Here is a 13,590-nt window from a genome sequence, read left to right as displayed (position 1 = left end):
CAATATGAAAATGGGTCCTGCTGTACTGTAGGTAGAAAATGAATCAGCTACTTTACAATTAAATGACATCATTTCAATGGGATATTAATTTTCTAATCAGATTTACCTTTAAAATGCTGGTTTTCTAACTGTATGTTACAGGAGAATATTAACTTGTAAATGACTGATTTCTTTTCCTGCGTAACATGCCATGAGATGAACATGTTACTATGGATCTCATAAAGATTATAGGTTTGTTCCCCTGAAGATATTTATGGATCTCTTAAACGTAGAACTAGTTTTGTTGCTTGCCAATACTTGTTAAGTAAAACACTGCTTGGATATTCTTTACAGAAGAGTGCATTTCTGGTGTGGAAAAATAAGTAATATATATGAATGTAAAGAATAAATCAAATACAGCATCTAAAAATTTGGCCAAATTTTCTGTTGTTTGAACAGCATATGCCTCTGTAAGATTTTTAATTATGCTTTACATAAACAGTGTTGTTAATATTGTTATAGCCGTGTAAGTAAATTGGGTGCTCAGTTTTCATTATGCTTCATAGAAACTAGTTAGGCTGCTTTAAAAACCTCTGCCTGTATTTGCAGAAAAGTATATGTTCTAATTGTACTGCTATTTTCACATGCTGAGATAAATTTCTCAGCTGTTTCATGCATTTGTGGCTGGACTTGGGTTTGGGTTTTTTCGTGCAGAAGTTGATAGCATTTCTGAGCTCAAATCTTGTCATGGTAGGATGTCTCTTTATTTGAAATGATATGAGTACAGGTATTCATTCTTCTGACAACCTCTGTTCTGCTTTTGTAAGTGGTAAATTCCAGCCCAAGGAGATGTCAAATCACAATGAAGACAGGCTTGGCTAGAAAAAATAATAATTCATGTTTTACAGTAATTCAAATTCAAAACCACCAGCGTGTGCATATTAAAGCAAAACATCACTAGATGTACACAAATTAAAGCTGCCTTGGTGTTAAATTTCTGATTTGTTAGAAAAGCAAAGTTGAGAAATAAGTAGATTTGACACTTTGCTATGTTCTACAATATTTTAAGAACTTATTTTCTACCTATAAATGTTCTTTTTTCTTTCACCTCACTGCATAATCATTTTCTTTTGGATTTGTTTTTCTTCAACTAAAGAATTACCTGTTTGTATAACTTCACAAACAAATGTCCAATACTTCCTTCATCTGCCTTTACTCTCTTGCTTTGTTATTTTTAATATTACAGGCCTTGAGAAGCTATGCGTCCTCAGTGTGTCCTGGAAGGCATTCAGTAGTATCATATACACAAATTAGATACGGTGTCTGACTGACAAATACATGGATAATTAGCCATGGTGAATGCAGCGTTGCTAAGACAAGTATTCTGGACCCTTCCAGAAGTGAAGTTAACATGGACTGGTAACGAAGTGTGGAAGTTATGTTGGCATGAGCAAAATCTAGATTAAATCCACACTGCACTGTGAACTATGTATCGTCACCCCAGCTTCCAGTGAATAGTAGGATACAGACCTATGTAATGGAAAAAAATTCATTTTTACCCAAACTGCTAAATACACGTCAGCATAGGCACTGTCAGTATTGCTTTGAATGTATTCCCATGCTTCTACCACAGGAGGTACTACTTGAAGCCCACAGGTGCTCAAGTAAGCCAAATACTCGTTCACTTCAGGCACCCGGCTACTTCACCGTGCTGCTGTTACACGAGGTACGCCTGTTGTTTGCTTGCTGCCGCCGGCGCCCTGGGGCTCCCTGCTTCCCCTGGGGAGGAGGCCCAGGTGCCTTCCCTCTGCGGGGGACAGCCGTGGCCTGAGGCGCGGCGCCGGGGAGATGGCGAAGAACAACCGTGCAGCCGAGGAAACCGGGTCCTGGCCAGGGCCAGCTTCAGAGCCGAGGGGTCGGCCCAGGCCGGGGGCCGAGGCACCACCGGGCTGCGGGAGAGGGTCGCCGCCGCGAGGGTGGTCCTCGGGACACTGCGGTCTTCTGTGGGGAGGGAACATGTCCTACCTTTGCGACTTTCGACCCTTAAGCTGGAAGCTTTGCTTGTACTCTTGCCTCCGAGTCCAATATTTTAGATTTTCATACTAAAAGAAGCAGCAGACCGTACCGTCAGCCAGCGGGCAGGGGAAGGGCACTAAGAGGAGCTCCCCTTTCTAACACCTCCCTGGCAGCCATGGTGCTCTTACGTGCAACTACAGCAGATGCGGCCTTACCCAACGGGGCTTGTGGGCACTACAAGGCTCTGCCGCCGGGAGAGGCCCGTCTCCCCGGGGGCGAAAGCGCAACAGGTCGGGCGGCTCTCTGCCCCGCGAAGGGCTCTTCGTCGCGGGCATCCCCCCCACGCAGGGGTGATTACCGCGGGGCTCCCACCGCCCGCCCCCCCCGACCTGGCCCTCACCAGGGCTGGCCCCGCCGCTGAGGCGAGGGGGGCCGGGGTCGGGGCGGCCCCAGGTGAGCGGCGCCGGCGCTGCCCGCGCCTGGCCGGCAGGTGGCGCCGCCCGCCCGCCCGGCTCCCGCGGCGCGGGGGAGGGGAGCGGCAGCGGCAGCCTGGCGCCGGCTGTCAGCGCCGCAAGAGCCGTGGCTCCGCGCGGGGCGGCGGCCGGCAGAGCCCCCCGCGCCATGGAGCCGCAGGCACAGGGTGAGTCTCATCGGGACAGAGCTCTCCGGGGTGGCGCGGGGGTTCCCGTCCCGTCCGCCGCCGGGGGCTGCGGCTCCCGGCTCGGGAAGGGCCGGGCCCCCCGCGGGGACGGCGGGAGGAGGTGCCCCGCGGCGGGGAGAGCGTGAGGGCGAGCCGCGGCCCGGGGCGCCGCCCGCCCCTCCGGCGAGGGGGCCGGTGAGAGGAGCGCGGTTTGAGGTACCCGTGAGAGGCTCCCCGGCACCCCGCTGGCGGTCGCGGTCCCGGGCGCCGCCGGGGAGCGCGGCGTGGCCCGGCCCGGCCCGCGGGAGCGTCCTCGCCGTGCGCCCTGTCCTCCCTCCCGACCCGGGCTGCCTTTGGCTTTCCGTATTGTACTGCATGGTTGGGATGGTGACGTCCGTTTTGTCCTTTTGCTGGCTTTACACGTTTCACGGTCAAGTAGCCGGATGACAACTTTGCGTTAAGTTAATCTCGGTAAGGGCCTGGGGGTCTTGTAGGTTGTTTGAAGCAGTTTTGTGTGCGGTGTCCTGCCCGGCAGAGGCGTGGCTGACCGCCTCGGGCAATCCTCCGGTGAAACGGCAGCCTCTGCCTCTCGGAGGGAAGGCAGAGGACGGTGCCGGTCCGTGCCGAAATCCCAGCCCTCGGCTTGGGAGGCTGCCGGCGTGCGAGGGGGGCGCCTCCAGCAGCGGGGACCCTACGGGTGGACTTCCAGCAGAGCTCTCCGCTGAGATCAGCTTAAAATTGGATGTGCTAAAGCTTTTCTGCAGTTTTGCAAGCACGGCTTTCGTTAATTTAAAGTGAATATTTTCTTTGTCTATTGCAACAGTTATGATTAAGTTAGCTATTCGTATCTCTCTCTGGGTAAAGTTAATTGGCCTCCAAAGAACAGAAAAAACTTTTCATGCAAGGTTTAAATGATGTTTGGGTCAGCCTAAGGTATTTAGCATGCACAGATCTTGCTCACCTTTATGGTCTTGCTTCTATTTTCTGAAGAACCTTATGACTTCGCCACACATGTTCGTAAGTCAACAGTACTAAGCAGATGGAACAAATATTTCTGCGAAAGCAGAATGTTTAGAAACCATTTTACATCCTCTATAAAATAGGGAGATGAAGTAAGGGGGAGACGTGCTCATTGAAATTAACTGACAGAGTAGCCTTCCAGAATAGTTAAAAACTGTCTTAAACAAATACACTTAAAAGAGGCAAACGTTGATTGCAAACGCAGTTGTACATAAAGGAATAGTGGGAAATTTGAGTTCATGATGCTTGTGAAGGAGAAAGCCTTTCCAGCAAAAGTGTAGCGTATGTGCTGTCCTAATGGATACATGGCTGAAGCTGATTGGCAAAATAAATAGATCTGTGGCTCCGTTCCTGGGGTTTTTAAAAGTCAGTATTAAGATTATAGCATGAGACTGTTATTTAAACTAATTTTCCGAATACATCTGTACAGATACTATGGTGGGAGCTCCTGCTCTTTAAACAGTAACTTCATATGCTAAAGGATTTGATCATTTATTGTTTTGTAGAACTGATGGAAAACAGTATCTGATTCTAATTAGCCAGATAGCGGTATATGTGCATGTAACCTTTTACCTTCTCTAACTAGTAAGATGAGTAAATATGTTCTTAGTACGTGTTAAAAATTCAAGCCAATAAATGTGTTTTGCTAATGTATGTTTTGGTCAGCAACTCTGTTACTGCCACAGGTCTTTAATAAATTCTTCTTCTGGATGAATATCTATTGGCTAGTGAGTGAATATAAATGCATTTTGTATTGCTTAATTTTATCTAATTAGGGATTCTTAGCCCTTCATTTTTCTGCATGCAATGCAGGAGCTCAGGAGCTTTTTTTTTTTTTTTTTTGGTAATCTTAAACTTAGTTGACAGAAAGACAAACATGGGACTTTTCAAGGCTATACTCAATTCTTAAGTTACTTTTTTCTTCTATTTCTCACTTGTGTGTTTTATTTCTACAGTTTCTCAGAACAGTCTCCCATTACTTTAAAAAAATCTTTCTTTGATACACTAGCAGTACAAGCTAAGATTTTTGTGGTAGGTGTTTGCATGCCAGTACACCTTTGTTCCAAAACGTCCCTCTTTCCTTCTAGATTTAATTCAGTGCATGCTACTGCAGTTATGGAGCCTTGCTGGCAAAAAGAATTTAACCTGTATGTGTCTAATGCAGTTGAATTCAATTAAGTACATCTAAGCACTGGCCAGAAATCTGAATTTTTCAATCCCACTATGCAATTTGCAGAGCATAGTTGTAGGAGGTTACTAACAAAACAGTAGCAATTTGCTTGGAAAAAAACCCACTTCAAGTATCTGCTTAAGCAGCAGGAGAAATGTGTGTACATTTTAATAAGTTTATGAATTGCCTCTAAGGAACCTTTAGATGCCCACAGAGAAATGAATCCTGAATGGTTTATTGCAGTGTGCTCTGCTGGGGGGGTTGCATTCCAATTGAAAAGACAAAGTAAAAGCTGTAAATTTGAAAGCACTGTCGAATTTCTCATATTTAACACTTTAAAGATTTTCTTCAAAAGGACTTTTCTACATCATAGTGTTGTTTGTGCCATTTTATATTGTCCTGAAGGGAGGCTTTGCCTGAGTAGATCAATTTCATGTTCAAGAAGTACACACATGCAAATATAAAATGTAGATTTCTTCAGAGCAGAAAAATAATTTTTGTCAGCATTTTTACATAGCAGCATGAATCGACCTTACAAATCTTAATGCAACTGTGGACAAAAAAAAGTATTATTACATGTAACTGTATCAAGGTACTGCATAGAGGTCACAGGTAACATCAGGAGTTTCTGTGTTGTTCAAGGCACAACATAACACCTGTCCATGCCCCAAAGACTGTGAAAGTTAAATGCTCTGATATTTATCTTAAAGCAGTAAAGAGAATTCATGGACTGAAACAGAATTGCTATTATACTTAAGTATATTGAACATGTCTTGCAGCATTCGTGCTAACTAGATGAGACAGTCTACCAGAGAGTAATAGTAATTAATGTTAAAATTATTTTCTAAAGAAATAACCATATGTTCCATGTAAACAAATTCATATGTGTAATAAAAATCATAAATTGTACTTTACAGAAATTGTATCTTTAAGCCTCTGGGTGCTTTTATCTTTGGTCACTTTTTCCTCTTAATGGTCCCAGAGCTAGCTGATCCCAGGAACACACCAGCTATACTTATGCTAGATACTAAAAATTCTGTAAGAGCATATTTGTTTTCCTTCCTCTGGCTGTCAGTCATTTTTAAAGTGAAAAGTTTGGAAGTCTGAAGAACAATGTTTCTCTCTGAAAGACAGGAAAATCAGAACTGTGTATTTGCCTCTAATCATACTCATTCTACTCCAGGTCCGGATTAACTGACTATCCTGCGTAGTCCTGCTTTCTAGTTTAAAACTGTGACAGTCCTCTAATAATGACAGTACCATGGATGTCTTCATCTGTCTCTCACCTGAGAATCCCATGTGACTTTTAACACTGGAGCTTTGCTCTTAATACATCCCTCTCCTTTTGCAGTAATTCTCCCTTTTTCTTCTATCCAGCTATAATCGTACCTCCTCCTTTCTCTGTCGTATCCTTGTCTTGATTCTTACCCTGATAAAGCTTTGGTGTGCTCTTTGGTTCTGCTCTTTGCCATTTTACCTATGCAGGTAGCTCAGCCAGCTTCTTGCACTTCTAGCCTCTGAAAGGGTTTTTGAGGCATCTCCCTGTCCTAGCAATTCTTCTTACAGCTGTTCCTGACAGATCTTCTGCATCCTCTGGTAGTTGTGCACTGTAGCCATAATAGCTTGCTGTGGCTGTGCATACGCCTGTAAAGTATTGTGGTGAGAGCTGTAGTTAGTTCAGATGTTAGACGACGACTCCTTGAGGCCTGTGTCTCGTAGGCCTGCAGCACTGCACTGCTTTCCTCTGCTGTGTGCAGCTGACATGCTCCATCTGTGATCCGCAGGCCAGTTGCATTTGACATGTGAGGTTACAGAGCAGAGAGGCAGCACCTGGGCACGTGCCGTTTGGCTGGAACTTCTGATCAGAAGAAAATCATTAGAAGTCACAGCATTAGCCCAGCGGCCCTCTCCCTGCCACAGTGGCACCTGTCATCTCACAGTCGGATGGTCTGAGGTCTCCCATGGTGGGAGGCAGTGGTGAGGAGGTCTTGTGTTACTTGTGATATGGTGTACAAGACTTGCCAAAACAGGGCATTAGCAGCTTGGTCAGCATTCTCTCTCCCTCTTTCTCCTCACTAGCTACTCATGTGGTTACTAATACAGATGAATCTGGATAGAGAGTCAGTCTCACAGTGGGAAGGTGGGGATAAGGAACACACGGAGATGTTACTTCATTGCAGCAGCAGTGCTGTGGCCGTCGCACCAAAGCACAGTCTTGCTGGAGAGGGCAGCATCTTCCCTAGCCTCATGTTTGAGGTGGTGGCTTTACCAGGAGCACTGACTGTTTTGTTCTGTGTTCTCCTTTCCCCTAAGGGCAGAGTAAAACTAGTGGCTTGGGGCTGATTTAGTGTAATTGTTCTATGAGAAGAAAATCCCTCTAGTTGGGTAAATCCATCAGCACACAGGTTGGTCAGTGTTGATACATGTGAGAAAATGGGAAGGATGAGGCAAGGGGAACCTCAGTTTTCTGGCCCAGCAGCAGATGCTAGTTCCTTCCATTGTGAGAAGTGCATTTACATTCCCCACCTATCTTTGCAAGGAAAGTGCTTGGCCATACATGCTTCTGAGGCTTCAAGATTCACTCGAGTTAACCAGGGGTTTGTGCTGTCTCTTTACTGCCCTCTGGAGCTCACCATTGCCCCGCTATGGAAAGCAGGAGAGAGGAGTTTGCAGAGGGTCAGGAGGATATTGGGGTAGTTGAACCAGCCAGTGATAACCTGCATATTTGACTGCACGATGGAAGTCTTAGCTGCCGTGTCAATAAGATCACATGAAGATGAGGTCAAGTGAAAATGGTAGGGTTGTAATTTATAATAGGATTCTTAAATATTTAACAAGAGTGCACAGAGCTCGAGATAATTGCTCTTTCATCCTTTTTATACTAAAAGGAGGGAAAATATATGCATGAAATGAGTTATTTGGTATATCAGATTTTAAGCAAATAAATGTCTGAAATCAAATGCAGTGCTTCTGTTTTACCCTTTTGAACCTGTACTGCTTTCAGCTTTATGACACTTGTCACAGGATGAAATTCAGTTTGCTGAGGCTGAGAAGATTTGAGTAGTTTCATGCTACACATGAGAACTGAGAATAGAATATGGTGGGATTTGGAAAAGAGATATAAAAGAGATACCTCCTTTAAAATCTAGGGCCTGTCTTATGAAGCATTGTAACTTTGCCAGTTTTACAACCATGAAGATATAAAATGCAGAACATGCAAAAACAAACACATCAAACCCTAAAACATGTTTTTAAATTCTTGCTCTATTTTTTCTCCTGTATCTTCTTATTTTCACAAGACTGCTAGTGTGAGTCCTACTGTGAGGCAGCACAAGTATAGTTTGAGTGTGCTCTGTCGGTGTTCTCCAGTGCACTAGTGGAATGATGAGTCTGCTGATGCTGTTCTGATGTGCCTCGCTGACTTATGCAGTACAGTACAGAAATGTGTGGAACCTTTGAGGTGCTTTGCTTAGGCCATGTGCTGCTTGAAGGTCAAGGATGTGGCACAAGCTTGGCAGAAGATTGCAGAGGGGTTGAAGTATGTTCTATGTGGCCGTATTTAGAAATTTAGATATTGTTTACTAGCTTGTTTTAGCATAATCCTAGAATTTGGTTTAGAAAGGCTGTAGTCAGCCTTTGTTTCAGAAAGTCTTTAAGGGTAAAATTAGATCTGTCTTACTAATCAGAAAATACCTCTTGGGGTCTGGGCAGGCTAGTTTTATCTGCTTTTATTTGTACGTCATAGAAATGCACAGTTGCAATGCCAAATTTTAGAAATGTAGTCTGCTGTAGTCTTATCGCTGCTCTCTAAACTGGGCATTTTGGCTGCTGCATTCTCTAAACCTGTCCTGTACGAGAAATGGTGAAAGGAGACTGACAAATCTGGATTCTAATATCAGATGTCACACTGACCTTCTCCAAAACCTTGGGCGTTAGTTGATTTGTTTGTTTCTCTAGGACAGAGGTAATGCTGCTTAGCCATCTCTGAGATCCCTGGATCAAAATCATATTATAATAGCTAACTAGGCTATCATCATTACACTTCTGCATCCGTGGCATGGTTAAGTGTTGCAGGTGGATAACTGTAAAAGACACAGTCATTTAGCAAGTGTTTGTATTGCACTTTAGCACTAAATCTCCTTTTCTTTCTCTTGTGCTGTCTCTCATTCCCTCTCTCTTTCACTTTGTAAAAAGAAGTAGAATGTCAGCAGTGAGGATCTTTCTGCAAATGTTCTTATCTGAACAAATGCAAGCATGCGACATGCATGAAGTGATACTGCCTGAAGTACCATCTTACCGTGATGAAAAAGGTCTTACACCGAGTCTTCCATTTTCCTTCTCGTGCTTGGCACATTTTACCTTTTCTGTGCTTGTTGGACTTAAACTCTCTGGATAATAAAAAGGGCTCTTAAAGGCTGTTCTTGTTAATTACTTCTGTGCAAGATTTCTTGAACTTTTTGATTCTTTTTCACTTATTCCAGTAAAAAGGTATTGTGTTTATATTAATGGCATGGGGTTAATGGCATGGTAAAGTGAAGGATCCACTGTTGGATCCCCAAGCAGACAAGAAAGTTCCCACTGCAAATAGTCACATAAAATACTAGGAGTTTCGGTATTCTCTCCAGACTATCTGTCATGAACTTTTCTTATGTAAGGCTGGTTGCTGAAAGACATCTCATTTTCATAGCTGAAAGCCAGGGCTTTTACAACAACCAAATAAGAATAACATAGCAGTAAAATTTATAAAGACAGGTTTACAGAAATAAGGAAAAGTCATGGTTACGTGTGTGTATCCTGTGGCCAGATACAATAGCTTCTCTCATTTAGTCTGTTGTTCAACTAACGGGCTTTCAGATGCTTGGGACCTATGTAGTCAGGGGTCCAGTTCTTGGGCAATTTTTACATCTTTGTGTTTCTAGTCACTGGAGGAGACTCTCCAGACTGGAGAAGCAGGTAGTGGGTATAAAGATCAGAAGGAGGTTTAATGCCTTGTGTCACTTCCAGAAAAGGGAAGGTAACACTATGCCTTGAGCAGTCAGTTCCTTCTAAAGCAAGGAGGGCTGTCAGGAAAAATGCTTGCTTCTGGGTTTTTTCGTTGGTCTTCTGGGGTTTGTTTCTTGTAAAGTTGTCCTGCTATCACCACTAATTTACCATGCAGTTATCCTTGCTGTCCACCAAGAACCTAGTCAGTAAAGTGTTTTAAAGTAGTGAAAAGTAGTACTTAAACTGTATAATGGAAAGCAGTCACTTTTCAGCTTTGCTGTTCTAAAGGCAAAATTAGACTTTTAACATTTTTGTAAGATAATAGAATTTAAAGTACTTTTAACAACAACAGATTCCTCAAAATGCAAACTCAAGATTAGCGTTTAGTATAACACAGGAACTAGGACACTAGTGGTGCTTTTGGTAAAAAGAGATACAAAATTACACTCTGAAAACATTTTTGGTATTCATGCAAGCATAAAGTGCCTATAGATACGGTGTTGGTTTTCCCAGTAAAAAGTGTTTGCACAAAATGTTTTTGTAGTAGGCAGTGCAGTTTATTTTCATGTGCTTTCTTGCTGAAAGGGCTACTTTTGTGTGCTGGTCAGTGAAGTTGTTATTTGCTTTGCCAGGCCCCAAGGCACCAGATCCTGCCCAAAATATTTCTTCCTCTTTTGAGAACCATTCTTTCTGTTTTTTCTTTCCATTTGTACCATCTGATTTCTGTCTGGGTTTTGCTTTAACTTGTGAAACACCCTTCCTCTTTAGCCATTCAAATACATAAGCTGTTTGTCTTTAGTACCTCTGCCACACTTTAAAGTTGTATTTAATAATTGCCTAATAATTAATGTTACTAATTTATAAATTGTAAGTAAAGTATGGAAAGTGTGATTAAAAACTATGTATGGTATAGATTTAGAAGGCTGTATGATTTATATTCTGTAAATATTTATAAATGGTGGCTGAAGGGAGCTGATGCTTTCCATGTTTGCTTCTTCAGTAAAGAGTTAGGTTTTTCTGTGTTCACCTGTTTGTTCAGGTGTTCTCTTTTCACCAGTTTCCTCACCAGGAAATTGCCTTGCCACCTGGGTGGAACTAAGGTGGTGCAGGTTTGTGGTTACAAAAGGTTGCTCATAATAATCTTAAAGTTTTAAAATACTTTTGCATAGTTTCCTTGGAATAATTGTTTTCATTGTGCTTTAGGTGGATTTAGTAATAACTTGTCATGCTGATGTTGGCTTAGGCATTTTAGGTGCTTATCTAATTCCTCTTTCTATGTTTCACACTTTAATTAAAATGTTCTTAACTCCACTGAGTAGATCACAGATAGGTCACTCTAGGAAATGTTGACAGATTTTTAGAGAATGAGGCAGAGTGAATGTGTTTAGTTAGAATATCTTCTGAAGGCCTCAAATGCTTTATGTTCTTTCTCTGCTGGGTTGGTGCATGCTAAATTTTCATTAAAAAGTGATCAGAGATAGCTGTATTTAAACACAACCAGATTTTCCTTAGAGACAAGTAAAATGTATGTACATTACAGAGTTAGAAGGGCAATTACGCCAGGAACAGAAGATTATCTTCTCCTCAAAGTATTTTAATAGGCAGATGGCAGCTATTAACTTATTATTGTGGGAGGAAGAAATCAAAGTCATAATCAGGGAGAATGATGTTTGCCATGTAATTAAACTATCTAACCAGTGCTGTACACTGTTATGTGCATATGAGAATACTGAAGGACCAATGAAGCCATGTGGTCTTGCAAGAGTAAATCTTTCAGTCCTGTTGTGGGTCAGATGGTGCAGAAGCTTTTGATAGCAAAGAAGAGGTGATGGTGAAGAAGGAACAATTACTCGAACAGCCTGACTGATTAAAAAAAAAAAAGGCTGCTGAATAATGTCATTCATATAAACTGAATCACAATGTGGTTTTGAAGGTTAAATAAGGACTTTGCAGAGTTAAATAACAGATATAGCCAGGAAACTGGAAGTCAAATACTACAGGTAGAGGAAAAAATATGTCTCCCCTTGTGGCTTTAAATTGCTTCAAAAAATGGAGAAGCATACGTAGTGAGCAATATAGGTGAAGTCTGCGTTAAGCACAAGGAGTAAAGAAGAGTATGTAATGATAATAGTTTGTACCCATTGGAGAGAGGTTCGAAGATAGGACCTAGATTAGACCTAGATCCAGAATTAGAAGGCTGCTCAATTGTGTCCAGGTCTGCACAGAAATATGGAGCATGAACACATCCTGAAAGAGGAGCAGCAGTATCCTGGTCAGTTACGTGCTGCACATGGGAATCAAAGACAGGGGAAGGGTAAGAGAGAATAAGATTTTAACAGTTAAGTTGAATAGGGATGAAGACATGAATGGAAGCATTGGAATACTGGTTTATTTCAGAAAAGTACATTGTGTTATGTACATCCTGCAACAACATCCTCAGAAAAATGTTCTTACATAAGGTAGTAGAAGAGCAAAGAGAAGACAAGGACTGTCTTGTGCTCTCTTTCTAGGCCTTCTTAAAGCACTGAAGTTACAATAGGCATGTGTCCTGGTTTCAGCTGGGATAGAGTTAATTTTCTTCTTAGTAGCTGGTACAGTGCTGTGTTTTGGATTTAGTGTGAGAATAATGTTGATAACACTCTGATGTTTTAGTTGTTGCTAAGTAGCGCTTATCCCAAGTTAAGGATTTTTCAGTTTCCCATGCTCTGCCAGCAAGGAGGTGTTACAAGAAGCTGGGAGGGAGCATAGCCGGGGCAGCTGACCCAAACTAGCCAAAGGGGTATTCCATACCATAGAATGTCATGCCCAGTATATAAACTGAGGGGAATTGGCCAGGAGGGGCAAATTGCTGCTCTGGCATCAGCAGCGGGTGGAGAGCAATTGCATTGTCCATCACTTGTCTTTTCTTGGGTTTTATTTCTTTCTCTTTTTTGTTATATTCCCTTTCATTACAACTATTATTATTATATTTTATTATTATTACTGTTAGTATTATATTTTATTTTACTTTAGTTATTAAACTGTTCTTATCTCAACCCAGGAGTTTTACTTTTGTTTTTGATTCTCCTCCCCACCCCACTTGGAGGAGGGAGGAGTGAGCGAGCAGCTGCGTGGTGCTTAGCTGCTGGCTGGGATTAAACCACGACAGCATGGTCACAGACTGGGTGATCTGTATGGAGTAGGGTAGAGGTTTGAGTGATGTTCTTGCCACTGAGTGTGATCTAATGCAGCCTCGAGGGTGTAGCAACTTGTGCCACGTGCCTAAACCCCTTCCTTCTCTTACCAATTGGCCTGCCGTTACCTGTATCCAGAGTAGCTGTCAGAGAAGCTGACCCTCTGTGGTTCAGGGCTTATCTTCAAGGAGGAAAAAACACACTCTGTCTGTGACGGCTGCCATTTTGGCTGGTATTTGAGGGTAAATCAGGGACCTCAAAGACTGAGACAGTACAGTGTGGCTGGAAGTGCCAGCCTCTGTCTCCTGGTCTGATAAATAGCTTCCCTTCCTGCAATATGGTCATTTTTGTAACTTGGGCTGACCACAGAGGCATGCCTCCTGTCTTCAAACCCAAACAACAGAAGCAAAGGCCAAGAAACCTGTTTCTATGGGAACTTCACAGATATCCAGGGCCCTAAACCCCAGATGTCTCCACCCACAGCCTCACTAAGCAAATGCATTTGTTTGTAATGGCATGCTACAGAACACTGAGTGGGCAAAGCCACAAAATTAATAATGCCAAAAACTCTGAAGGCCTTAACATGGAGCTTAACATTAAGAGCAGAA

The 13,590-nt window shown here is 42.8% G+C and overlaps 1 protein-coding gene across 3 annotated transcripts in view; it reads left to right on the top strand.

The window, feature by feature from the left end:
• Positions 1 to 2,582: 2,582 nt before the first annotated feature.
• The window catches only part of TPD52L1 (TPD52 like 1), a 62,277-nt gene continuing 51,269 nt past the window's right edge, over positions 2,583 to 13,590 (top strand). For 2 of the 3 annotated variants that reach the window (XM_050894717.1, XM_050894718.1), the window contains exon 1: positions 2,583 to 2,635. In XM_050894717.1, the coding sequence (XP_050750674.1) occupies positions 2,617 to 2,635 (19 nt within the window). In that variant the 5' untranslated portion in view covers positions 2,583 to 2,616. Of the gene's footprint in view, positions 2,636 to 3,072; positions 3,107 to 13,590 lie in introns of those variants that run through there. The other variant, XM_050894719.1, reaches the window with a different exon arrangement.

This window comes from Gymnogyps californianus, chromosome 3 (genome assembly GCF_018139145.2).
Source record: "Gymnogyps californianus isolate 813 chromosome 3, ASM1813914v2, whole genome shotgun sequence".
Classification (NCBI taxonomy): domain Eukaryota; kingdom Metazoa; phylum Chordata; class Aves; order Accipitriformes; family Cathartidae; genus Gymnogyps; species Gymnogyps californianus.
Note: the sequence above shows the minus strand (reverse complement) of the source record. Positions and strands in the feature narration are given on the sequence as shown.